The 27704-nt window shown below is 40.9% G+C and overlaps 2 protein-coding genes and 1 long non-coding RNA gene across 3 annotated transcripts in view; all 3 read right to left on the bottom strand.

Moving 5' to 3' along the window:
- The window catches only part of LOC143416813 (NACHT, LRR and PYD domains-containing protein 12-like), a 379525-nt gene that overhangs the window by 21929 nt on the left and 329892 nt on the right, over window positions 1-27704 (bottom strand). The window lies entirely within an intron of this gene.
- On the bottom strand, window positions 320-12154 carry LOC143416818 (protein NLRC3-like). The gene is made up of 5 exons (XM_076882454.1): window positions 11881-12154; window positions 9294-9429; window positions 3952-4028; window positions 2008-3835; window positions 320-497 (listed from the first exon to the last, which is right to left on the bottom strand). Exons 2-5 carry the CDS (start codon window positions 9401-9403, stop codon window positions 320-322), a joined length of 2193 nt encoding a protein of 730 aa, XP_076738569.1. The 5' UTR covers window positions 9404-9429; window positions 11881-12154.
- On the bottom strand, window positions 23475-27236 carry LOC143416829 (uncharacterized). Its single transcript, XR_013097080.1, has 3 exons — window positions 26185-27236; window positions 25358-26100; window positions 23475-25195 (listed from the first exon to the last, which is right to left on the bottom strand). It is a non-coding gene; the product is annotated as an uncharacterized LOC143416829 (long non-coding RNA).

The raw sequence follows: 27704 nt of genomic DNA, 5'->3' as shown, positions 1-27704 counted from the left end.
ACTGACTTCATCTTCACTGACTGATGGAGCACAACATGAACCTGTGGAGGCTGAAACACTGTCCTGTCAAACATCTCCCCGTCACCACTCCACTTCTGTCAGCCTTTAAATGAACCCTGCTCAAGTCTGTCACTTCTGTTTGGAGCCAAAAGGAAAAACTGTTGTTCAGTCGTTTGGAAAGACAACATTTCTGAAAGCACTCAAACTTCTTCACATTTGTCTTCAGACACATCCTGAACATTTAGGAACTAAAGAAAGTTTCAAACATCAATCAAAGACCTGAAATATAGAAAAACAACAACAGCTGCAGTCAGTGAACTCACCTCAGAGTCTCCAGTCGACAGTTTGGACTCTCCAGTCCAGCACACAGAAGCTTCACACCTGAATCCTGCAGCTTGTTCCAAGTCATGTCCAGCTGTGTCAGATGGGAGGGGCTGGACTTCAGAGCTGAGGCCACAACTTCACAGTGAGACTCTGAGAGTCCACACTGAGTCAGTCTGTGATGATAGAAAATATAAAATGTGTTATTATAAAAGCAGAAAATCTGCATTATAAACACAGACTGAATGTATATGAAGACAAAACAGAGTGAGGTCATAATCTGATGAATCTGCTCTTCACATCTGTGCTTCAGCTCCTCTTACTGTGTTTGACATGACACAACGATTGAGTCTCTCTCAGACCTGCAGACTTTTAATGAGAATCTTTGTTTGGCTTTAATCTGCAGATGAAGGAGGAAGATGGTGTCACATTTAGGCTTCCATAATGTCCACAGTCTGTCACTGAGATCTGATCCAGAGTCAGAGTGAAGACACACATTTGGACTGTTTCCTGTTTTGACTCCAGAACATTTTGAATGAGTTCAGCTCAGTGAAGAGTTCCAGCTGGAAAGATGATCTCTGTTTGCTACCTGCTGTCAGGTACGACTGTTCACGTCCACACGCAGGAAAAACCTGCTGACTGTTACCAAACGGAGCAGAAATCTCATCACTGGACAATAATGATGAATGAACTCAGAGCTGCTGACATCAGATCTGATTTCAGGGGAACTAAACACAGAAATGATTGGCTCATTTTAGCTTTCTGAGCCATTATCTGCTGCTGTGTCGCTAGTTGGCAGAAAATGATTTGTATTCCTGTTCAGGGCTTCAGTGTTTATGAGTCCAGATCCAGGTGACAGCAAGTCAAAATGATGTTACCCGTCTGTGTCCAGCAGCAGCCTGTATTCACTTTGAATATTGTTATAACCTGACATGGATCAGTTTGTCTTTGATTGGTTTGTAAATGTCACTGTTTCCATTGGACCTGAGTGACGTACAAAGACAGAGAGGGAGAGAAAGGAGAGAGAGGATGGAGACAGCAAAGAGAGAGCAAACACAAACAGGTGAGAGTGGACAGGTGACCAAGGTCAGCAACCAATCAGAGAGCTTCTGTTTGACCCACAGTCACTGATGATGACTGCACATAACCAAGCAGTGTGTTACTCTGATATCAAATATGGATCCTGCTCTTATAATAATGATCATCAGATGATATTATTGTGTTATTTTGTAGCTGAATACAATGTTTGTGTGATTATCAGTGAAAGAAGCAGTGAGGAGGATGGAGAGAGAGAGAGGACAGAGGGTGAAGTTAGAAACACTAAAAGGATTTTTCATGGATTTCATGGATGATTTGAGTGATTTCCAGCAGGACACTTAAACATGTCAGTGGACGTCCTAAAGAACATATTCACTGATATGAAACGTGTCATTGAACAGGATTAATATCAGTGGAAACATGGTGGAAACAGCTGTGACTGCATGGATGTGACACACTTCAAATCTGTTCTCCACTCTTGGATTTGGGATCCATGGAGCTGCTGCTGAGTCTGTACAATAAAGGAATGGTGTGGAAGGTTGCAGCGTACGGACACAAACACTTTGTGCTTACAATCTGATTTTATTTTCAACATTAAACTACTAACCTACACTGATCAATGATGTTAATGATCACATCTGGACTCACCGAGCCTTTCTGCAGTTCCTCACAGCTGGAATCAGTCTCTGTCGTCCCCGCTCTGATGTGTTGTACTTCTGCAGGTCCAACTCATCCAGAACCTCCTCTGACATCTGCAGCATGAAGGCCAGAGCTGAGCACTGGATCTCAGAGAGTTTCTTCTCTGATCTGTTCTCTGACTTCAGGAACACTTGGATCTCCTGAAATAATGAGAGGTGGTTCATCTCCATCAGACAGTGGAAGATGTTGATGCTTCTGTCAGGAGAGATTTCATCACTGTTCATCTCCTTCAGGTTGTTGATGACTCTCTGGATGGTTCCTGGACTGATCTCTGTCTGACCCAGCAGACCTACTAAGAGTCTCTGGTTGGACTCCAGACAGAGGCCATGAAGGAAGCGAACAAACAGGTCCAGGTGGCCGTTTTTACTCTGGAGGGATTTCTCCATGACTCTCCTCAGAAATACATCAAGTGATTGGAGATCATCGTCATCAAAAAGACTGGAAATCATCTTGATTAAAGATTTTGGTTTAAGGAAGTTCTTCAGCACCTTTGTCTTCCTGTTGGTGTGACAGTGGAACATGTAGACAGCAGCCAGAAACTCCTGAATGCTCAGATGAACAAAGCAGTAGACTGGTTTCTGGAAGATCACACACTCTCTTTTGAAGATCTCTGTACAAACTCCTGAGTACACCGAGGCCTCTGTCACATCCAGACCACACTGCTCCAGGTCTTCTTGGTAGAACATGATGTTTCCTTTCTCCAGATGTTCAAACGCCAGCCTCCCCAGCTTCAGAAGAACTTCCCTGTCAGCCTCCGTCAGCTCCTGTGGACTCGTCTCATGTCCCTCATGGTACTTGTTCTTCTTCCTCTTTGTCTGAACCAGCAGGAAGTGTGAGTACATGTCAGTCAGGGTCTTGGGCAGCTCTCCTCTCTGCTCTGTAGTCAACATGTGCTCCAGAACTGTAGCAGTGATCCAGCAGAAGACTGGGATACTACACATGATGTGGAGGCTCCTGGATGTCTTCATGTGGGAGATGATTCTGCTGGACAGCTCTTCATCACTGAATCTCCTCCTGAAGTACTCCTCCTTCTGGGCGTCAGTGAAGCCTCGTACTTCTGTTAGCCTGTCAACACATGTAGGAGGGATCTGATTGGCTGCTGCGGGTCGGGAAGTTATCCAGACGAGAGCCGAGGGAAGCAGATTCCCCTGGATGAGGTTTGTCAGCAGCTGGCTGACTGATGACTTCTGTGTGACATCAGACAGCAGCTTCCTGTTGGTGAAATCCAATGAAAGTCTGCTTTCATCCAGGCCGTCAAAGATGAACAAAAGCTGAGAGACAGCCAGCTTCTCTGCTGTGACCTTCTGTAATGTTGGATGGAAAACATGGAGCAGCTCCAGAAGACTGTACTGCTCATCTCTGATCAGGTTCAGCTCCCTGAATGAAAGCAGAACCACCACACTGACATGTTGGTTCTCCAAGCCCTCTGCCCAGTCCAGAGTGAACTTCTGCACTGAGAAGGTTTTTCCAACACCAGCCACGCCGTTGGTCAGAACCACTCTGATGGGTCTCTGTTGGTCAGGTAAGGCTTTAAAGATGTCCTGGCACCTGATTGGAGCGTCATGGAGGGCGTCCATCTTGGAAGCTGTCTCCAGCTGCCTCACCTCATGTTGGGTATGAACCTCTTCACTCTGTCCCTCTGTGATGTAGAGCTCAGTGTAGATGGTGTTGAGGAGGGTTCTACTTCCTGTTTCATCACTTCCTTCAGTCACACGTTCACATCTCCTCCTCAGACTGATCTTATGTTCATCTAAAACCTCCTGCAGACCAACATCTGCTGAAAGAAAGAAAAACAATGAGACTAAAGAGAAAGAAAACTCTTCAATGTCTGAACAACACAAGAAGTGCAGTTTTCAGAAATGAGTCCATCAGCAGACAGATGTTCAGTCTTACTTTGTACACAGCTGCTCTGACTGGCTGTCTGCAGTCCAGCTCTGCTTCTGGATCTTTCTCCACACTGTGCAGAAGCTCTGATGGTGACACAGAAAAGTCACAGTGGAGATACTTCTGTCCACCTTTGATTAGACTCATTATAAAAAGGAAAACAAAGTTTGAACACAGTCATGTTTCCAGTTCACTGACTTACATTTATTCCATGGACACTCACTCTAACCTGAAGCACAGCTACAACCCAACATTGTTGAGGCCTCATCTCCTCCTTTCCTCACTGTAGAGGTTAAATATGCAACAACCAACAAATAAAAGAATTTGGTTCATTTCAAAGAAATTCACACGGTGACCAAGTAAAGTAACCGTAGTAAAGGAGACAACATCCCGTTGATGGTGGGATTATTTGAAAGATTTGCTTTAGTCACGTCACCAAATGCAGTTGAACCACCCGTGGATCCATGTTTGACCATTCTACCACTCTGAGCTCTGCTTTTGAATCATTTTATTATTATCATCATTCATTTATTCATTCTTTGGAGGGGGGCTATTTCCTAATGCCGCCCTAATAAGCTGATGTTCAAGGGGAAATATAACAGAAACTCTTTCAGTGTTATTCATTAATAAATTAACAGATAAACTGTGAAGAAGAAAAAAACTGAGATTTAAAGGAGAGAGTGAGAAACTTGATCATCCATCCTCATAATACATGTTTATCAGTATCTGCTGTGACCATACTGCAGTAATAACTACAAGTCTACATTTCTGTGACTGTTGATCAATCACAGCAGGAATCTGAGCTCATCTCTGCACACAGAGCAGCTTCAGCTCTGGGATAAACTGCTCGCTTCACGTCCTTCTCAGCTCACAGACACTCATCCTCATATTTTCCTTTAACATTTGATGGTATAATTCATCTGAGTTTACACTTTATCTGCATAAATACAGAAAAACAGACCCAAACACCAGAAACCATCAGTTTCACCATGTAGAATATATTGTTGTTTCCTTTTAATTCAGAGAAAAACTCTGATTTGGATTTTCTCTGTTCTCTTTGCCACAGCCCATCCCAGCAGCAGCTGAAGCAGCTGACTGTCACAACACTGAATAACACTTTAGGAGGAATTTCAGAGGTCAGTAAAGCTCCAGTTTCAACATCAGTTAATTAATCATAGTTCATCATAAATGTGAACCTGGCTGGCACACATGTTAATGTTAGCCATTTAAATATTAGCAGTTAGCTGAGGCCACAAGAAGAAGAGGCCCTAGAAGAACAATGGATGATAAGATTCGATTTTCAAGACTAGGCAGAGACGTGTTTTCCTTACCTAACCTAACCTACAGTTATGTTTCCTTATTTCTGCTGTTTGCATGTTCACAGCTGAAATAAAGCTGCCTCTTTGACTTCATCCTGTTGTGTTTGGGTCCAATCCTGCCTGCCACACAGCGCTACAGGACAAAGTCTAAGATTTTTATCTTTTTAATGAATCTTTGGTCATATTTATCCAGGAAAACACAAACATGTAAAGGAGTCATCACAGGTCTCTGACCTCGTTGGTTCAGCACTGAAGTCTGGAGGGTGACCTTTGGACCGGTCACTCCTTACAGACGGACAGCTGGATCCTGCAGACTGTGACCTCTGACCTCTGCAGACACAAACATGTTTTATTCAATGATCAATTCTCTGATAAAGTGATTGAAGCAGCTGTGATCACACAGACTGCAGATAATGCAGCTGTTTCCTGTCAGTAACAGTCCTCTTAGATTAGAGTTCAGCTTTTTACAGGAAAACAAATGTCCCTGAATGCAACAGTGAGACACAGTCTGCCTGTGTGGCTGTGATAGCTGCCGTTAGGAGCGCTCATGTGTTTGCAGTTAGACGAGGAGATGTTACCATCATGGACACGTTAACAAATCCTGCAGCATCACGTGGCACAAACACTTTGTGTTCCTGTCATCTGTAAGCAACAGGAAGTTCATTAATAAAGGCGGGATGGAGACGCGACTGTGATGGTTCTCCTTCATCCAGCTGTTACACACATCTGGGCTCACACGACGAGCCTTTGTCTAATACAGCAGCTGCTCTCTGAACACTTTTCTGAAGAGGAGCTGCACAAACTTTTGTTTGCTTTCTAGAGCAGCGTATCAAAGTCAAACTACCCACTGCTAGCAGCTGTTTCTATCATAGTTTAGGATCCAGATGTGTGAGGTCTAGATTTACACCTCTGATTAAAATACATAGTTAAAAACAGCCAATTGAGTCCAAATGTGTCTTAAACCAGATAAACTGACAGTTACAGCTGAGCCTGTGTGTCCTTGGAGACACTGCTCTGCTACAGAGATGCATTTTAGAAACCAGGAAACATCAAAATCATTTAAATCAGAGAGTTCTTGTTACTAACAGCTCACCTCTCTGCAGCAGAGACTTTGAAATTAATGATAAAATCTTACGCCTAAATTAACTTTACTGTTAACCAGTTTTCATGTTTCTGTAATCCACCAGTGTGCTCATGCTTTTTTAAGTGAAAACATATTTTTAATGATCAAATATAATTATGTTTGTTATTTGTGGATTTTAAATGTCCTTGACAGAGACAGATGATGATCATTATCCTGCACTGTGGTCTCAGGTTTGGTTGAGCTAGCACAAAGAATGGCTATGTTGAACTTCCTCCTGGGATCTACACTAAGAAGTGAGTCCAACATTAGCAGGGTCTCTTTCCTTTATCTGATTCACTTTAGCATTCACAGTCACGTGAAGCTTGTTATTAACTCGATAAGTCAACCCAGGGTTTCAGCTGAGCGCTCACATGAAACACATGGTGTTGACAGCATCTGATCAATCATATTCATGGAGACGTGTATCAGCAACAGAGCAGCTGAGTTTGCAGAAGGAAGTCAAACTAAACCACAGGAACAATATGAGGAGATTACACACATAATAAAATACTAGCAGTAACACAGCTGCTGCAGACAAATCAGTCGTGTGATCGTGTGTGAGAGGAGAAGGACTGTAAAGGAGTTTGGTGTTAAAAGCTCTGTATGAATGTGGGAGACTTTGAAGGGCTTTAAAAAGGCCAATATAAAATAAAAGGCAGCAAAATTGCTGAGTGTGAAAGTCACCAGACTTATCAGACCTCTGTGATTAAGACCTGTAAGAACACCTGTTTGTACTTGTTGGCATTATATCAAACACACACGTATATTAAGCCTTTGTTTGAACTCTGGTTGAATTTGTTACTTTCAGACTGTGAAACATCACAGAGGCTGCAGCTGCAGATCTTTTATTCACCTGGAAATTTACTTTAAATGTTAGATGGAAAATGTATTGCTCAGTTTAACCAAAGTAAGAACAAGAATCCATAAACCTTCATAAAGACAAACATCTCCCAGAACATTGAGCTGCTGAAGTGTCACTGAAGGGAAAAACTATTTGTCCTCCTCCATCCAGCAACACCTGAAACACCTGAGTGGAAGCTCCTCCCTACACTGTGTTTGAAGCAAAGCACAAAGGAGACACCTGCTGGAGCAGCTGGAGTCCTACAGACACTCAGCCTCTTCACTACACAAACACCTCCTACAACATCCACTCTTTCCACTCTGACTGCTGTGTTTGTGGAAACACTCCAACACACACCGCTTCACATACCAACATAGAAATGTGTGTGAAAAAGAGCTGAGCTGATATTAAACATGAGGATTTATTCAAAAATACAGAGTCAGGAACAACATCTAGACACACATTACCTCTCAGCAGCAGAAGAACAGCCTTTAAAGTTTATACCGATATCCTTTGACTCGTTGCTCTTTAAGGAAACACAGCTGGGTTCAGGTCCAGGAGATTCTGGCCTCTTATTGATCCTAAAAGAAAAACAATTGTCGCGTATTATTGAGGATGAGAACAAAACAACGAAGGTCCAGAAGAATTAGGTCAAACGATGATTTTAATGAACACATGCGTAGGGAGATGAACACCGTTACACAATCAGCGTCAATCTCCGCCCAAAAGCACACAAGCAGTTGCTTTTATAACATCAGGATATTATTACGCCCCCTCTTGCGTCAGAGCAGATACTTGCATGAGTTAAAAACACAAATGTTCTGTTGACAACTTTTGACACAGTTTGAAAAGAACATCGTCTCCACGCCAGGTGCTTCCTGTAGCTCGTCTTGCTTTCACTTATCCCTGGAACATCAGACGCACGTCCTGCAGCAAACTATCACTTATGCAGGCACAAAATGCAGTTACAAGCAAAATATGTCTGAACTCTAACCTAGAATATAAGTCTACCTACGGTGTGTGTGTGTGTGTGTGTGTGTGTGTGTGTGTGTGTGTGTGTGTGTGTGTGTGTGTGTGTGTGTGTGTGTGGATGTCTCGACCTCAATTGCACTCTGTCTCACCTCTCGCCTACTAAAGCTCACACCCAGACTCTCATATGTGTAACAATTTAACTGAAACTATATGTGTAATATATTGAATAAATGCTTTAATCAAATGCCACTACTCAAAGCTCAATAAAAAGGATATAAACGAATAAAAGATAATAATGAATACTTGTATCATGTGTGTTTTGTAAGCGTGTAGGCAATCCTTCCATACCTCTAAGTCACTTTGCACAATAGATCGGCATCGCGACATCGCGCCAGACGAAGCTTCTGACCATCAATTATCAGACTGAGCTTAAACTCTTTAAAAGCACAAACTGCAAGATGTGTATAAAAATAGTTATAACTGCACCTGGAATAAAGGTTAATATGGGATTATGATAACACCTGTAAAACAAGTTTTAACGTAATACCAACAGCATCAATAAATGCTTTGATGAAATGATGATTAATGCAATGGTAATGATAATGGTTATGACAGTAACAGTAACATATCTCCCTGATCTCCACACAATAAATGTAACAGCTTCATGAGACAGGAAGGAAAAAATGGAAATGTTAAATTAAAGACATGATGAACAATCTGAAACTCATAAAAATAATGTACTTACTCTTTGTCACATAACAGTCTTTTGTTAAAGTTTACAATAATACCCTTTGACATGTTGCTCTTTAAAACACACTTTTACTCCCTGACCTTTGACCCAGTGTGACATGTTGACTCACTACCTCAGACAGCTTAAAAATAGTCTTTTTGTTTTTTGGTGCTGCCTAAAAGAACCGTAAAATATCTGTCCTATATACAGTTATGTTCATATATTTTTGTACTACATCAGGAAACTCAAAAACATAGTTTGTAATATTTTAATCCTTATTTTTAAAACTGTTTTTGTCATTTTTCTTCTCCCATTGCATCAAAAATCATTATTTACACTGAATAAATGAGTCAGCAGCTCTCTTACATTGTTGCTGCAGGTTCATTACTGAAGTCTGGAGGTTGATCTTTGGACCAGTCACTCCTCACAGACACACAGCTGGATGCTGCAGATCCTGCTCCATCCTCTTCCTCCATCTTCTTGATGTCAGGGTGGAGTTAGTCTGAGAGGCAAACACACACACTCAGAGGTGCTGTTGTACTGGAAGCATCACACTGACAGGTTTCTAAAGTTCTCATTGATCATTTCATGGAGTTTCTGTGGTAAACACTGTCCTGTGACGTATGTGTTATGGTGAGGGTCATGAGGGCTAACCAGCCCCACTCCTTACTCCTCATATTTCAGCCTGAAGCACAATAACAGCCTAAACCTAACCAGGGCCCTGTTTCAGGAAGCCGGTTTAGAAAACTCAGAGTGAAAAACGATACTCAGGGTTGAGTAACCCCGAACTGTCCAACTCGGAATATTCGGTTTCAGAAAGGCTGATAACAAGTAGTTCAGTCAACGCGGAGTTGCTTTAACCCCAAGTGAAGCGCGCGCACGAGGATACATAAAGCCCTGATTAGTGGAGCACAGATTAAGCGAGTCACCATGGAGACGGAGGGAAAGAAGGCGCGGTCAATGTATCTTACAGCGCTTGAGGCCGAAATTCTGATGGCAGCATATGCCGATAACATGCAAATTTTGCAGAAAAAAAGTAACACAGCCTCAGGTGCCAAAGGAAGGGAGCATGCATGGCAAAACATAGCCGACAGAGTCAATGCGTGAGTGTTAATTTAAACATTGATCTAGGGATTTCCACCCATTTAACACGTTATTTTATCATATGTTATTTTATTTGTTATTTTATACATTTTATTTTGTGACGTGATGTGAGCGCAGGTGCAACCCAACAGGCCCCAAACGTTCCTGGCAGCAAGTAAAAATGAAATATAAAAATATAGTCCAAACAGGTAAGGTGTAATTGTATTATGAGCCATAGTGCTTGGTCTGTTTGTCCCATGTAAATCAATTGCAGTTAGAGGCTACATTAATTTTCTTTCTGTAAGCACTTATTGAAATTATCTGAGCACATTACAAGTACATATTTGCTTACTCTGTATGCTCAAATGTGGCCCGTTATAGCCAACAGAAAAAAAGCGGAGGCCCGAAAAACAGGTGGGGGTCCTCCACCACCACCACTCACAGAGGCTGGCCACTTGGCTTCCACATTTGTGATAATGTTGGCAGCATCACATATGATCTTCACAGTGCAGAGAACACAAATTAGCATCCATTACTATAATGAAATGATTTGTTAGTTTGAAATGCTACAGGGAACTATGTACCTGTACATTAATGCTGTGGAACGACTTCCTGTTCACATAGTCTCCTTCATTTACTGAAGGAGCAATGATTGGAATGTGAGTGCCATCTGTACAGCCAATCACGCCTGGGAACCGTGAAAATAAATGTGCAATTTAAGTAGTAGTCCAAGTATCACCACATCATGAATTAAATTTTGTTCATCCTGCTACCTGCAATTTTGTGGCATCCCTCTTTGATGAATCTTGTGGGTCTATGACCGGGGAACACCACAAACGAGTACAGGAGACGTTTCAGTGCAACTGTAACATTCCTGACTGCCCGACAGACGGTAGCCTTGGAAACGTGCTCAGCTTCACCAATATTATACAGAAAGCTCCCGTTTGCAAAAAACCGAAGTGCAATACAAATAATATGTACAGAACTGAGAGCATGTCCGCGATGTGTCACATGAGCAATATTAGGCCTGAGGATGTTATTCAAATGAATTATAGATTGTGCTGAAAAACGGTAACGTTCACACAGGAAATCATCAGGAAATGATAAAATGTCCGAACGCGCTCTAATCACTCTCTCCCGGCGGAGAGCTCTGCGGAGAATTTGGGCTTCAACATCTACTGGCTCTTCAAGGAAGGAGCACGCCATGTCTGACACTTCCTACAGTCAGGTTTCCGACACAGAGGCGGAGAAAGTCAGGGTTAGTTGAAGTAAACCTGCTAGGGAGCAGGTTAGCTTCACGGAGTGTGTCGTCATAGTAACTCACTCAGGATTAATCTAAACTCGCTTTGTGAAACCGAAAACCCAGAGTTTTCGTTAACTCAGGGTATACTTACTCAGAGTTTGCACTAAACCGGCTTCCTGAAACAGGGCCCTGAACCCTGAACAAACCCACCTGTTCTCTGATTGGATTGTTAAATTTGTGATTGACATGACATTGGCCAATCAAATGAAAGGCAGAAAAATAGGGACGTACTTGTAACTTGAAACTTGAGTGCAGAGTTTCACACGTATTGCTTGGCTAAGTCCACACACAAATTATTTTTACACCTACAAATCCTGATTTACAAGTACAAAATATTTATGACCACAATTTGAGCCCATACAGCCACAGACTGATGGAGGCAGGAGAAGCTGCCTACAGACATCAGTCAGTGGATCCACAGTAACATCGAGTTCAGCTGCTGATCATCAACTGTTTCTGTCTCGTTCCCAGACTCTGATCTCACATAAAACGAAGCAGATTTATGCTGAAACTAAGCTGCACACAGCTGATGTCAGCCAGGAAAACAGTACAGACTGCTAACGGTACCTTAACATGGAGACGATCAACTGCGCCACAACATTCACGAAAGTAAAAGCGACGGAAGGAAACGCCCAGAGAGGCGTTTGAGGGACGGTCAGAGTCAGGAACCTCAGAAACTCATCAGGCTGGAGTTTAAGTTTTAATCTGTAGTCTCACACACCACTTGTGCAGAGCACTTTTTTGTTTTGGTTCACATTGATTGATATTCTGCTGCAAACAACTAATGAGGACATTTTCTAAAAGCTTTGAGTGTCCATCAGGATCCTGTAGAAACAGCTTCTGGCTGCAGCTGCTGTGGAGCTCCACAGTAACCGGAAACACGTAACTTCAGTTAAATCGACTTTGACAGCGAAACTAAATTGCGTTTTTGTTACTATTGATGCTGCTGAGAAATAAAAATGGTTTTAAGTTTTTTTTAACGCTCTGGGTTTGTTCATAAAAATTCCCCTAAATTGTTCGTGGCCAAAAGTGACACTTGCTGTTTCGCTGATTAATTTTTTTTTTTACAGTACATCGTGTTGTGCGTTCTGATTGCTGTAGACCATTGTCAATCAATCTAGCTAGTCCAGTGTCTCCTGTACAGGAGCGGTCCCTAATAGGCCCACGGACCGGTCCGTGAGTCTTTTGGTACCGTTCCGCGAGAGTTGATCCTCCGGTGTGAAATGTATGGTTGTAGTTGTGTGTCTTATTTTGAAAGAACTATTTACGCGTTACCATAGCGACCAGAGAGCATTAAAAAGCAGAGAGGAGGATGTCACTGTCATTGTTGTTGGCGCACAGCTCAAGTCACATTTATTATTACATTTACAAAATACCACAGTTTCTTTTTTTTATTCTTTTGTTGTATTTATCCGCGACACCTTAAAGGTCGTTCCCTGAAAATATTGTCTGACATTAAAGTGGTCTGTGGTGCAAAAAGGTTGGGGACTCCTGCTGTACAGTACAGAATGCGTTTAGCTGTTGAATTTACATAAATCTTCGATCGCTAGCAGTGTAACTCTGAGGTGCTGCACTGTGTGTTTGTACGTTTTCTCCCAAACAAACACAACAATGCCGACGAAACGTTTTGCACCCTCAAATGCACCTTCAGGTTTCATTCCATGATACTGGACTTATGTTTCTACGAAGGTTTGAACTCTAAGAGTGTTTAACATGATAGTGATTTATTGATTCTAACCCTAAATCTATCCAGTAATGTCTGCACATATTTTCAGTACTGATTTTAAAGTGTTTTAATCCTTCTGTCACTCAGGGAACCCAATAAGGATTCAAATACTTCAAAAGTCAACATATGACATTGATGTGTAAGACTATTTAATAATTATTTATTGTTTATATTTCATTTATTCATTCATTCTTTGCACTGTGATTTAACCCATCTTTGTGTAAAGCAGGGGTGTCAAACTCCAGGCCTTGAGAGCCAGCGTCCTGAAGCTTTTAAATGTATCTCTGCTGCAACACACCTGAATAAAATTATTAGGTCATTAGCATGACTCTACCCTACTCAAGTAAATTGAAATAAATGTAAGTACATACCACCAGGTAGCTCCACTCGTACCCAGTGTAACGGGAAGTGAGAGGGTTAGGTTTTGGCGCTTTGAATGTTCAGTTGTGTGATGCAGCGATTAACATTTGAGTAAAATATTGGGCTCCCTCGTGTCTTCCCTACATTCCTCCACAATGTCCGTTTTTGCAAAAATGTACTTCTAGAAGTACTTTTATTGCACGATGTTCATTCACTCATGAGCTGCTGCAACATGAATCAAATGGCTGAACTGCCACCTTGGCGTGCAGTCAAGTTCTACAGTCTGCTAATGATCTAATAATAAGTATTAATATTCCTCACTCACCTTACTAAATGTTTGTGAACACAGCCAGAAACATTTGCATCACAAACACAGACTAGTGTTTATTAACAGAAGCTTTTGGGTGGTTGCTCTCAAACCTGTGTACAAGTTGAAGCATTAATGGTCCCTTCACTGATTTCCAGGTATCCAATGTCAGGGCTAACAGATGGATTCAGACGCAGGCAGCGTTCTGGCAAGCAAAGGGTTGACAATTTATTAACACAGAAGGGAAACCACAGTGATGTGTATATACAGTGAATGGGGCAGGGCTTCAGGGCTCCAGGGGAAGGAATCCACACTCGCTCTCCACTCGGCCCAAACTCCGCCACTCCTCTTCTTACGCACACTCGCTTCTCCACAGCCACTCTCGCTCCAATTTCCACTTATGTTGACACACACAGGGATCACAGGTCAGGGTCCGCCACCAGTTCCGGGGAGATCTAAACACAAAGAGTCCAATTAGATCAATACGCCACACAACACTGAGAGAGTTTGTCTTAGGAGAACTGAGAGCACGAACATGGGAGGTTCAATATTCCAGTGCTGAATACTCCGTGCCGCAGCGTTAAATAGGCAAGGGGGACGCTGCCTGATCAGCAACAGGTGTAGAAATCACCGCAGATACGTGGGCCAAGGGTGAGAGCCCACAATGAGCTCCACCCAGGGAAGCAGGAGAGAAAACAAAACAAACCTGTGGCCAACATGAGCGAGCCGGAGAGGCACAGGGACCATGACAGCCAATACCAAGTGCACAAGTTCACCCCAGATGGTTCCTCTTCTCTGTAACTTGGAGGATGTGGAGTAGGCTGTATTTTAATCAAAGACATATCAATCAATCAATCAATCAATCAATCAATCAATCAATCAATCAATCAATCAATCAATCAATAACCATGTCTAAAAACAACACAGGTTGACCAAAGTGCTGTACACAGTAAAAGAAAAAGTAAAAAGTAGAAACAAATACACACAATGAACAAAACAAAAAATAATCCCAAATTTCGTTTTTTTTCCTGAAGGGGTCAAACACTTTTATGCAAGAATGACAGCGAGGTGAAAAACCTTCACCCGCAAGAAAACTCGAGCTGTGACTCATAGTACGAACACACACCTCACAGTAACACACTTTGTTTAATGTGAACTTTTTGCCAAGCTAGCTAATCCTGACCAACACACCAGACACAGAAGATAAAGGAACGATGTTTTACTGTTAGAGACAGAAAGGTTCAAACATTTTGGCAGAGGGCTAAAAGGGGCTAAAATTACCCAAAAAGAAATTCCATTTGACCAAAAACACTTAATTTTTAAAACATTAAGTATATAGTTATGAATAATGAACAAATAATTAACAAACTGGGGTTTATAAATCGTGTAACACATCCTTATGGTAAGAAATTTTACCTTCATGCGTTACATGTGTTAGAAGTCAATGTATCTTTAACAATATACTCCTTATTTTATATCTCCTGATCCTTCACAGAGCTGCATGAACCTGTTGTTGATGTCAGAGAGTCAAACTCTGCTGAAGAGTGGGTTGTTTCCTGTTCAGCCACTGGTCGACCTGCTCCCACTGTAACACTCTCACAACAAGACCTCAGCTTCTCACAGTACAACACTGTCAGTGTGTCCAACACCAACGCTACATTCACTGTCACCACTACAGCTGTGCTCTCAGGTTCACGTAAACACAGCACACAGGTGGGATGTGCAGCACGAGTGCTCTCTGCTCCTCACAGAGAGGTGATGGAGACGATTCCTGAGGTCCAGCAGACGTCAGATTATCAGTGATGGTGAGAAACTGAGATGCAATAACAATGCATTGTGCTAGTATGCATTTTCTCTTTGATCAATAATTGATGTATTCATTTTGATCAGTGTCACATTTTTCCTGCTTTTTCAAGTTTCCTCCTGGATCATTGTATTAGCTGCAGTATTGGTGATGATGGTCTTTGTCAGTGTTGCTGCTCTGCAGTAGGCTACTCTTTAAAGAAAAAGACCAGATAACTTTCATTTTTCATTTCTTGTCATTTTTTTCTACACCAAAATCTATCCAATAATATCTGCATAACATTTTCTACTTGTGATTTAGTTATTAATTCTTTGCTTCATGATTCAATCGGTCTTTGTCTAGTATTAAATTTTATGTTTCCCATTTAATCCCACTGGCTTTAAAGTGTTTCACCAGATTTTTACGAAGTATTTCCAGTCTTTTGTTGTCTCTGTCCCAAATGTTCTGAAATGTGTTGCATGTATTAAAAGAAGTTGGACCAAAAAATGTACTATGTACTTACAAACTTACATTTATGAAAGCTGAACAAACATTGATGTACTTGACTTTTGTAACAGTGAAAAGGCGATCTGTTTTTATTGATAAATATATATGTTTGCATTACTGTTATTTAGATTGCCATGTTAGAACGTAGCAAACAACATTGTTTGTTCCTCTATGGTTTCTTTATTTTTACAAATCTAAATGTTTTTGGTCAAAAGATTAATAATTTCATATTGAGGTCAGATGGTCAGCAGTTTTGATGTTTTTGCAGAGATTTTATTTTTTGCAAAATAGCACAAGTAAACATTAAAAGTAGTTCCTAAATCAAGGCATTTATTATTAAGGCGGCCATTATTATGGCCCTGTGTGGAAAAAGTGATTGCCCCCTAAACCTAATAACTGGTTGGGCCACCCTGAGTAGAAACATCTGCAATAAAGCGTTTGGGATAACTGGCAATGAGTCCTTTACGAGGTGCTGGAAGAATTTCTGCCCACTCATCTTTGCAAAATTGTTGTAATTCAGCCACACTGGAGGGGTTTTGAGTATGAACCACCTTTCCAAGGTCACAGCACCTCAATCAGATTCACGTATGAACTTTGGCTAAGCCATTCCAAAGTCTTTATTTTGTTTTACTTAAGCTGCTTAGAGGTGGACTTGTTGGTGTGCTTTGGATCAAGTGCACTTCAGCTTGTGGTCGTGAACAGATGGCCAGACATTCTCCTTCAGGATCCCAGAAACTGGATTCTGTTCATCTTGACGTTGCATCTCCAGACTGAGAGATCTCAATTACTTTGTTTCTTATTTGCTTCTGAATTTCCTTGGATTGCGCCATGATGTGTAGTTTTTGAGGATCTTTTGGTCTACTCTACTTTGTCAGACAGGTCCTGTTTAAGTGATTGATTCAGCACAGGTTTGGCAGTAATCGGGCCTGGCTATGACTATGGAAAAATTGTATATTTTCTATTGATAAATGCAAATATTTTATGTCTGTTATGTGCATTGCCGTGTGGAGAATATAAGGAAAACAATTGTGTGGTTTACCTTGTTTCTTCCTCTTAGATTTCTTGATTTTTTTTAAAAATTGCAATAACTTTATGTTAATTTCAGTGCACTTTCACATTTCTTTAAATTCAAACTACAGTCCTGTGAATAACTAGAAACACTTCTAGCAGCACAAATGTGAGCTAATTGTTTTCTGCTTGACTTTATCAGTCTCTCATATTGTTGTGGAGGAATGTTGGCCCACTCTTCATTACAACGTTGCTTCAGTTCTTTGAGCTTTGTGGGCATTTATTTAAGCACAGCTCTCTGAATGTCCCAGGTTGAGGTCTGGACTTTGCTTTTCAGCTATTCTGCTGTAGATTTGCTGCTGTGTTTGGGATCATTGTTCGACTGCAAGACCTAAACTTTACCTATTAAACAGTTAACTCTGTATTTTACACTTTATGTGAATATTGTTGCAGATTTCAATTATTAATGTTTTTATAACTTTGTTCTTTCTTATATTTAATATTATACAATATTTATACTTCATGTCTCTGTCTTCTTTTGAACACTCCAGCACAGCATCACTATAACTTTGTCCTCACTGACAATAAAGCTGTTTTATATATTTCATTGCAAATGTTTCAAGCAATTTGTAGCTGTATCTTAAGATATTTTGTTAATAATATAGTATTTTATATTGTTTTTTTCCCCATATTTGAGAAATATTTAACATGTAAAAGTCTGTTTATGTACAATTTGGTGATATTAGCCCTGATTATTGGAGGAACTTGTACATGAAGCAGATTTCTGAGACTTCAGATTTGAAGGTTGTTGTCATATAATCTAAATGATGGCAGATTAACGTTCCCTACCTCTGTCCTACAACCACAGGACTCCTTTGCATTCGACTGATAGAAATTTCAAGCTCAGTGTTAATGAAGATTTCAAAGGCCTTAGTGCAGGGGTAGGGCACGTCTAAAACCTGCAGGGACACCGGCCCACGAGGCCTGGAGTTCCCTACCGCTGCCTTAGTGTGAAAGGAATGAAGCTGTAGCGCCTCCCAGTGGTTGAAAAGAGGTACACAAGAGGTTAGAAATAAGAGGCTGTAGAAATAACATTACAGAAAAGCAGGACATGCTCAAGCAAAACATTATAGAAAGTCTGTCACGGTTCTGGGTCAGTTTGACCCAGTATTTTGAGTTGTCATGTTTTTGCAGGTTTAGTTTAGTTCCATGTGTCATTTTCTGTCTCTCTCTCTATGTCGAGTCTGCGTCTTAGTGTGATGGTTTCTTGTTCCTGTTTTATTGTGAAGGTCTGCGTCTCATGTGAGTGTGTTCAGTTTGACCTCTGTCTCGTCTTGGTGATTATTCCCAGCTGTGTCCACCACCTGTGTGTAATTCCCCTGTGTTTCTCTGTGTATTTAAGTCGTGTCCTCAGTCATTGTAGTTGCTGGTCCGTCTGTGTGTCCACCATGTCTCACCCGTGTGTTTGTGCTCTGTAGTTTAGTTGTTTCCAGTCTAGTTTACTTCGTGCTCCATTTGCTGTTTGTCCATATTTATTTTTGTGTTCAATAAACCACCTTCACTTCTCCACTACTGCCTGCGATTGGATCCTCATTTATTATTTTCACACGGCTCTCCTCACCCGCCGTGACAGTACGGACCAGCCAGATATGGATCCAGCGGCAGTCACCCCACCTAGGGAGCTTCAGGAGGCCGTTATCGACTCTGCTTCTAAATTGATTTACCAGCTGTTAGAACATGAGGGAGAAGTGTCTCTTTACACTGTGGAAGCCAACCTACAACACCTTATTTCCAGTTACCCCTGGTTATTGGACTCACTGCGTCCGCTCGTACAGAATTTTGTTCTTCACGAGCTTCACCTACACCCCCCCGCCGCTACCGCTCGCCTGCTCATGCAGTGATATCATCAGTGACAAGTCAGGTGATAGAGGCTAATGCAAAATGGTGTTTCAGTGAGGCAGAATTTATTATGACAATACATTTTTTTAAATACTCAGTATGAATTAAACAGGTTAAAGGTCAATGTTCTGTTGTAATATAAAGACAAAATGATTGACAGCAGCCCAGCAATATCAGTAAAACGCAAATTAGCCACATGGTGCAATGTAAGGAGCTCTGTGATTGGTTAGGAAAGGACAGACTGGCCACCTCGATTTTTCTTCACTGCACATTGATCCATAGCTTTGCTCTGTAAAGGCTAACAAAGTGCTTTTGCTTTACAAAGACATTCAGCGTCGGTATTCACTCTTTTAAAATGCCACTGAACACTGGAGTGAAATGGAGCCCTGATCCTCAGAGTTTTATTGTTGCTAACATTTCTTATAGATAGCACAGATAGTGCCCCACTGCAGTAATCACTCATGTCTAGATATTCCTGTTAAAAAGGAGTTTTTCCTCCCCACTGTAACATGGCAAACATAGCAAACGGATAATCCAGCTGAAGCTTCAGACAGCCGTCAGACAGTGAAACACTGCCATCTGCTGGACGCAAGTAACACAGACGCTGAAGGAAAAGCACTCAGAAGGAAAAGCACGCACACTTGGAAGACTTGACCATTTGCACAAAATGAATGGCTGACACTGGACAGATGAGAGAATGTGGATGGTCACACCCTCGTGCATTAAAGAGGGCTTTCAGTTCATTGAAAACACAAAACCAAACACACAAAAGACACAATGAGACAGCTGATCAGTTTGCTTCACTAAATCATCGACACAAGCCGTGTTGTAGAGGGTACTGCAGCCGTGACAGGTTATCATCTTAATGTGGCCCTGACACTCCATCGTACGCCACAAAGCTGTGAATAAATGAAAAGCAAAGAGGCATCATCACTAACATAATAACTGTAGAAGTTATCCCGCTGCATTACATTTATCAGGATATCGTAATAAATGTTCATATGTTGCTTTGACCCATCATTGTTGTCATTAATATCGGTACGTGACACTGGACACTTCCTGTCATTCATATGTCCTGACTTTGTGATCAGTGTAGCAGCTTGAAAATAACTGCTTGGTTAACAGCAGGTGTACAGGCAGGTGCTCTGATCAAATAACATGTTTGGCTAAAGAAACAGAAAATAAAAACATGTAAATAGGAACACCCACATCTCTACTTCTTCTTCTATTTTCCATTTCACACTTACAAAAAAGTTCTCCTGCGTAGGTGTTGAGACAAATATATGTCAATTTAATACTTCAGACAGGCCCCAGAGCAGGGGCCCGTTCTTCGTACCTCGCTAAGTAGGTTAGCCGGATTAGATTGTTGACGATTTCGCGTGATCTTGGATCGTTCGGTTCCCCGAAGCTCATCCGGGACTTGCTGTCATAGCAACAGAGCCGTAAGCGTAAACCTGCTCGGGAGCAGGTTTACTTTATGTAAACAGGATTAGATCGCGGCCACGCAGGTATGTCCGCTTCATTTATACGAAAGCAACAGCGATATTTTTCCACTGTTTCACCATAAATAAATATTATCAATGTAACTAAAGATAATGCAGCACTTGATCCTTTTATTGATGTCACACAGATACATACAGGTCATTTCCTAAAAAAGGGAAATGTACTATTAACATTCTATTACATGTATGTGATTATTACAGATGTAATTCATATTTCAGAGTAGTAATTGTAAATTACTTCGTGTAATCAAGATGAGAGACCACGGCTATAAAAGCGAAGGTGGATTTGGGAAGCCTGTCGCAGCCATGTCCTGTCCGTATACGCGACCAACCCATTGCGGAAGGTGCAAGATTGATAAGGAGAGTCCTCAGAATTCAGCGTATATTGCGGGATAGACAGGATCCTTTAGCTCAGCGCGACAGTGTGCTCATAGAGAGATATCGATATTCCCGTGAGGGTATTATTTACTTAACCAACTTGTTGACGAGGGGGTGCAGGACCACCACCTGTCTTTTTTTCCTCTGCCCTTTTCTTGGTTGCTGTTATGAACAAACTAACAGAGTATTACAGGCCAGTATTACCTTGCCAAGAGACGCAAAGCAATCTAAGAGATAAATATTACCATTCTGTAGAATACTCCTGTATTCCACTTTTACTTGTTCCCATGTTCTTGTGGGTCCTGTTGTGGCTCTAATGTGAAAGGGGATATAATATAACATATTATAATATAATATAATGCCATATGATATTGGACAATATAGTGTCATATGATAGATCTACCCTACCGCCTACTGGTGTTGGCCAGAGGGGCCGATGGCGCGATATGGCAGCCTGGCTACAACCGTAGCTGCCTCCACCAGTGTGTGAATGTGGGAGTGAATGAATAGTGGTATCGTAAAGCGCTTTGGGTGCCTTGGAAAGCGCTATATAAATCCAATCCATTATTATTATTATTATTAAATTACCTACGAGTTTGATTTGTCAGCAACTTTCTGCCAGCCCTCTCTCCTTGCTTTTGCAGCCTTTGCAGTGTTCTCTTGCGTTTTAATTAAACTCTGAAACTCCTGTAATCCCTCACTCATGAGTTCTTGCTCTGCTGCCGGAAAATACCGAGCACGCCCCTTCGACATTTTCGCCGACCAATCAGCGGGTTGCCGATCAATGTTTCTACTATCGATGCGTAGCCCCTTTTACGACACCCAGTGATGTCACATTCCTGCGTCCAGCTGTAGTAATCGTCAACAGCAGGTGTGTTCGGGGAACCGGATTAGCGAGCTCACGGTTAGCGCGATGATTTGATCTTGGATGTAGTAAGCGACGTACGAAGAACGGGCCCCTGGTCTGAACAATTAGTCCACTTAAAATCAAAACTGCAATTTGAAACCATGCAATTAGCAATTTTGCAAAGAAAACTTGGCTAGGCTAAGCTAAGCTAACTGTTAGACAAAGTAGAGGAGTTGGAAGAGTAAAGGATTCTGGTTAACTCCAGTTCAACTTAACATTAAATTAAACTGACAAATATCATGTTTATATTCATATCTTAGTCTTTTGATGAGCTCTATCTTATAAATCTATTAGACTCAGACGAGGTCGGCACAGGGACAGGCCTCGGGGGTCCAGGCCCACCCGGTGAAGTCCTTCTTCCCCAACATCTTCTGATGTACTTCATTTATACATTTTGGTAATGAAGTACTTAAACTACCACCTCACTGATTAGTTATTGCAGTGTGAGTTCAGTTCAATTAATCAGGTCACAGTAGTTTAGCACTTCTACAGCAATCATGCAACCAGCATGACTGAGGAGGACACTGGGTGGACGGGCTTTGCAGGTCAGACTTTGAAACTATCTTTTATTGTCATTACGCCAAAAGCAGTGAAATTATATGCTGTCCCATTCAGTGCAAATAAAGAATCTGTGTTTACTGACAGGACAAAGCACTGAACATGATTTCATCTGTTAACCTGGACAAATTCCAAAACAATTCCTTATTATTTCTTTTTCTTAAGTAAAACCAGTAAAAGCTTCTACTTCAAAAATATGGACTTAACACTGAGATCCTGATATTTTAGACCAGTTGAATTTAGATGATCTTTTTTAGTTCATTCAGTTTGCTGGTTCTAACGACGACGGTCTTCATCAGTTTTAATGTCACTGTGACTCATATCTCTGCATGGCTGTTTTGTTCTGAGTGCACTGTGACAATGAAGTTAAGATCCGGTGATCAGCACAGCAGCCTGGGAGTGACTGCTTGGTTAACGACAAGGTTTACAAGACCTGATCAAATGTCACACTGGAAATATTTTGCAAGTGAAACAGCAAATGAAAAAATGTAAATATGTTAACTGGACCACCTACATTGTTTCGAGAGCAGAACTAAAGAGTGCGACCCATCACTTCAGTTTCAGCATATAATTTCTATTTAACACTCAAAAAAATCTGTTGTACAAGTATTAAAAATATATTCACAAATGAAATTGACATGCCTGAGATGAAAACATTACTCATACAAGTTGTCAGGTAAAGTCTATAGCACTGTTACATCTAAATATGGACACTGAGCTGGGACGATGTCACAGATCTGAGCCTCTGCACCTTCACTATACGTTTGTGTATGTCAGGCCTGTCCTGTATCTCTCCACCACCTGATCCAACACACCACCAAATCCTGATCAGCTGATCATCTCTGCTCCTCTAATCACCTGAATATCCAAGTATCCGAAAGTGTCCATCGATCTGACAATACAATTGTAAAACCGATCATTGACCTGTGCCCTAATGTGTTCTGTGCACTTGTGAACACACTTCCTTATGGAGTACGTTTATTAAGGACACTCTTTCATTAGCACACAGGTTCAATAACACAACAAATAACCTCCAATAAACCTTTTAATAAACTGTCATTGGAGGCTGATGTGTTCTCTCTTGGCTTGTTTTCTTGTTGTGTGCCACACAGAAAATAAATGCATGGTGTCTTAACTCACTGATACGGGGATATCAATGAGCACAGAGTCCAGCCAACGATGGCACAAAGTCAAACCTCCTTGAAGGAAACTGGAGAGTCCAACACTGGCATTGAGGCTACCCCAACAATATCAATATGGTGTAACTTCCTGCTCTAACTCAGGCTCCTTCCCCACAAGAAAGATGATATTTTATGTACTCGAAGTCAGACCTGGAATCTGCGGGTCAGACTTCCTGGGCCCCCGACCCCTGACCTCTGAGATTTTCATGTCTTGTATTTTATAATATTTATCTTTTGTTCTCCTGCCAAAATTGTAAACACTGTCATCATGCCATATTGCACTGTTGTTCGATCAGCTTCATTAAATATACTTTTATATATACTTTTATCCTTTGTTTTGTTATACATCCATTTAAACCCTCATATGAAATTATTACAACCAACTGGTAGTAAAACAAAAATAAAAAGATTGTTCAACATTTTAACTGCAAATGGTCAAAACATTCACTTTATTTGCCAAAAATTATACTTAAAAAGGGGAAAAAAGAAGTGTTAATAGTTTATTTGAAAGGTCAAAATATACCAACACATCTTTTTATTTTAAATCTATTTGTTTGTGCATTAATTTTTTTTCTAAAGCCAGATGTGGAAAAACAGGCTGCATCTACATGCAGGTTCTTGTGGTCAGTGGTCATCATATTTGCATTATCTTTCTGAGTCACAAGCAGGGAAGTGTTAAAGTTTCCTAGAAGTGGTGGGCCAGTGATGTAGGTGTGGATGCAAAGGATTATTTGAGGTGGTGCTGATCAGAAGTATAAAAATCAAAGTGTCCAGATCCAAACACACTTTGTTCCTCTGTGACAGAAGTGAACTAGAACTCACAGCAGCATCTGAACTGCAGAAGAGATCTCTGCTCATCTCCGTCTGCATTCCTCTTTTGGTAAGAACTTATTATGTATCATTTAAAATGATTTTCCTTTTAAAGCTGGGCAGCAGGCTCACGTTGAACATCTCCATAAACTGTCATAATTCTGCTGCTACACTAAACACTGCATTCGGTGAGCACACTAAACTTACGTAAGCTGTATATTTGCACGGTGAGAGACCTGTTTTTGCTGATTTGTGTTCAAATACAACAAGATCTTATTTAAACTGACTGTCAGATGTTGCCTATCCAGTTATGTAATGAACCCACTATATACATGAACCACAGACCCTTCACCACATCTTCATCACCTGCTGTTCCAGACAACCAACTTATACCTGAACCACTGCAGGTTAATCATCATCATTAGTAAAGGAAAAAAAAGGTGAGTGTCTTATTATTTTTATTTTGCAGTGTGTCATTGTTACTACAGAGCACACTGAAACATGTGACAGGAAAGAATAACTGAGTGCAGAAAGGCTTTTATATTAAATAGGATTTAAACTTTGTTCTTAATGAACCGGATCTATTATGACCTGGACTTTTATCTATAAAATGGGCTTGTGAAACCCAGAGAAAAACTCTCTCAATATATCTGTAGATATAAATATATATTTATCCAAATCACATCAAGTAAAAAAGGCAAAATGACAAAATTAAAAAAAATAATAACAAAAAGTATAAATTAAAACACAAAATTTTAAGGCAAAAACAAATATCTTGATGTCTTAATACGATGAATATAAAATATAAAGTAATACAACAAGGTTAAATATCTAAACATTTAAACTACTTCAGCTTTTCAAAGCTTCTTTTTCCAGTTGAAAATGACATCATCACGCCTGAATCTGCTTCCAGGAGCCGTCCAGATCAGGCTTGTTCAGGATATTTAGAAATCGTCCTAACAGTTGAAAAATAAAAAATAAACAGAGAACAAAGTAATATATATGATTAGAAATAAATAAAAAAGAAAACTATAAATAAAACGACTTCTTTCATTTAAAAAAAAAAGGTCTATCAGTCCTCTTGTCGTGTGTGTTTGCAGCTCACAAAGACGACTTACTGAGCTTCAGGATCCAAAAGGATGTATCTGCCAAATTCTTAATGTGGAAAAATGTCCATGTGTTTTCTTCTCCAGGAGACGATGAAGACACTGTTTGTCTGCATGATGCTCGTGCTGCTCTTTGCTTCCGGATTTTCCAAAGTGAACAATTTTCAACCAAGCGAGCACCGACCTGAAGAAACACCTTATGAAAAGTTTAGAAGACAGCATGTAGATGCTAAGATGACTGAAAAGCTGTGTAACACAGAAATATCAAATAGGAATATCTACAAAATTGACAACAGTTGTAAGGAAACCAACACATTCATCCTCAGCATTCCAGCAAAGGTCAAATCCATTTGTAGAGGTGATGGGAGGTACGATGAAAATAGCGGCATGACGTATAGTACCGCAACGTTTCGCATAATTAAATGTAAGCTAAAGCATCAGGGAGCCAGGAAACCCAGCTGCCAGTATGAAGGCAGGCTTCTCACTAACAGGATCATTGTCGTGAAATGTGAAGGGAAGTTACCTGTGCACTTCGATCGGGACCTTCTACCCTCTGAGCGCAACGATGGCGAGCAACTATGAGGAAAGAGTGGTGTGGAGGGGGGCGTGGTCTGCGATGCTGCTGCAGGTCAGATGGATGTACCTGCGCTGCATTTGCTATCACGCCTCGCCAACTTAAAAGGCTTTGTGCTGTCTGAGTTGTTGGTGTTGTGGATGTGTTGGCTGGCAGTCCACAGACAGACTGATTTACACAACTGTGCAAAAAATTAAATTAATAAATAAAATAAATTGGAAAACATAGATGTGTCATTATTTCATATAGATTTCAAATAACATACCATTTGATGTCAACATGGTTTAGTTGCATTTGCAGTGCTCGTGCTGTTATATTCTTATGATTCTGTTCATTTTATGAGTGTATCCTTCAGCCTTGCTTCACATATTTACTGCTGCTTGATCAGCTTTAGTCCTGCTAGCATCAGCACAGGTAGAAACAGATCACACATCAGAGAATCGGCCGTGCATCTAAATGCAAATGGAAACTAAAAATGAAAACATAGATAACTGAGCTGAACTTCATAGATCTGAAAGTTGACCAATGCATACATAGTGCTAAAAATCAGGTATCGGGAAAACACATTATTTTATATTATGCTGAAGTCAATTGTTATCCTTTTTTAAAACTATATCATATAATAAAGTCTGTTTTGAAGTTTACTATGGTAACAATTCATCTTTTTAGGCTTTTCAGAAACACTGTAACTTCATAGGTATGAACCAACAAACCATTTTTCATCATGAAAATAAAAAATAAATCTAAAGGAGATAAACATCACAACTGTTCAACCAAGCATTAAGTCCATTTTGAAACAAAGAACGATGTACACTCAGCCAATCACATGGCAGCAACTCAATGCAGTGTAAAAGGTGAGATGTAAAATAAAACAATTAAAAATATTAATTAATCTTAATCAATCTTAAAATATGAAGCAATCTTCTAACTCCCCTTTACATACAAAGCTGTGGCCAACCTTACAAACCATTTTGAATTTTTTCCAGCCGAGGCGTTCAAAATAACCAAACTGCTAATAGTCACGGTTTAATTTGGGCAGCTGCCTGCCTAATATAATGTAAAATCATCACAATATTTTACACAAAGAGAGTAAATGTATCCTTGTACTCAGCTAAGACAGCTGGGCTGCTGTGGCTTGTGTTTATGTTCAGAGTGACATCTGATTTAAAAGCAGACTGTCATGGTTGCGGCTGTGTGCAGGCAGGATGAGGACCCAAACGCAAGCTCACGGAGGCAGGAATGAACTCAAAACACAGCTTTATTGCTGGAGAGAGAAACCATACAACCTAAACGAGGAAACTATAACGTAATACACAGAGAAACACATGGCCATGAATGAGGGAGAACGCGACACAGAACTGAGGGAGACGCAGACATAAATACACAGAGGGTTAACGAGGGAAGTGGGAGCACACGGGGAACACAGGTGACACTGATAATCATAACAAGACACGGCAGGAGTGAACGCAACACTGACGGGAGACTGTCAAAGTAAAACAGGAAGTACACGGAGGTTCAGAGAGGAGGAGAGACAGCACGGGGAGAGCACGGACATAACGGGCTGGGAAAACATGGAATAAAACTCAAGGAGGGGAAACGAGGGCTCACAGATAAACAGAGGGGCACACAGGAGGTAATCAAATAAGGAACATCTTAACAGAAACCATGGCATAAATAAAGAACAACACACAAAACATATGAAAACTAAGAATGCTGGGCCAACATGGCCCAGGATCATGACAGACAGCAAAAGACACTGAGCAGCATATCAGTCAGCATGGGAAA

Source organism: Maylandia zebra, linkage group LG3 (genome assembly GCF_041146795.1).
Source record: "Maylandia zebra isolate NMK-2024a linkage group LG3, Mzebra_GT3a, whole genome shotgun sequence".
Lineage (NCBI taxonomy): Eukaryota > Metazoa > Chordata > Actinopteri > Cichliformes > Cichlidae > Maylandia > Maylandia zebra.
This window is presented reverse-complemented; position numbering and strand designations above follow the sequence as displayed.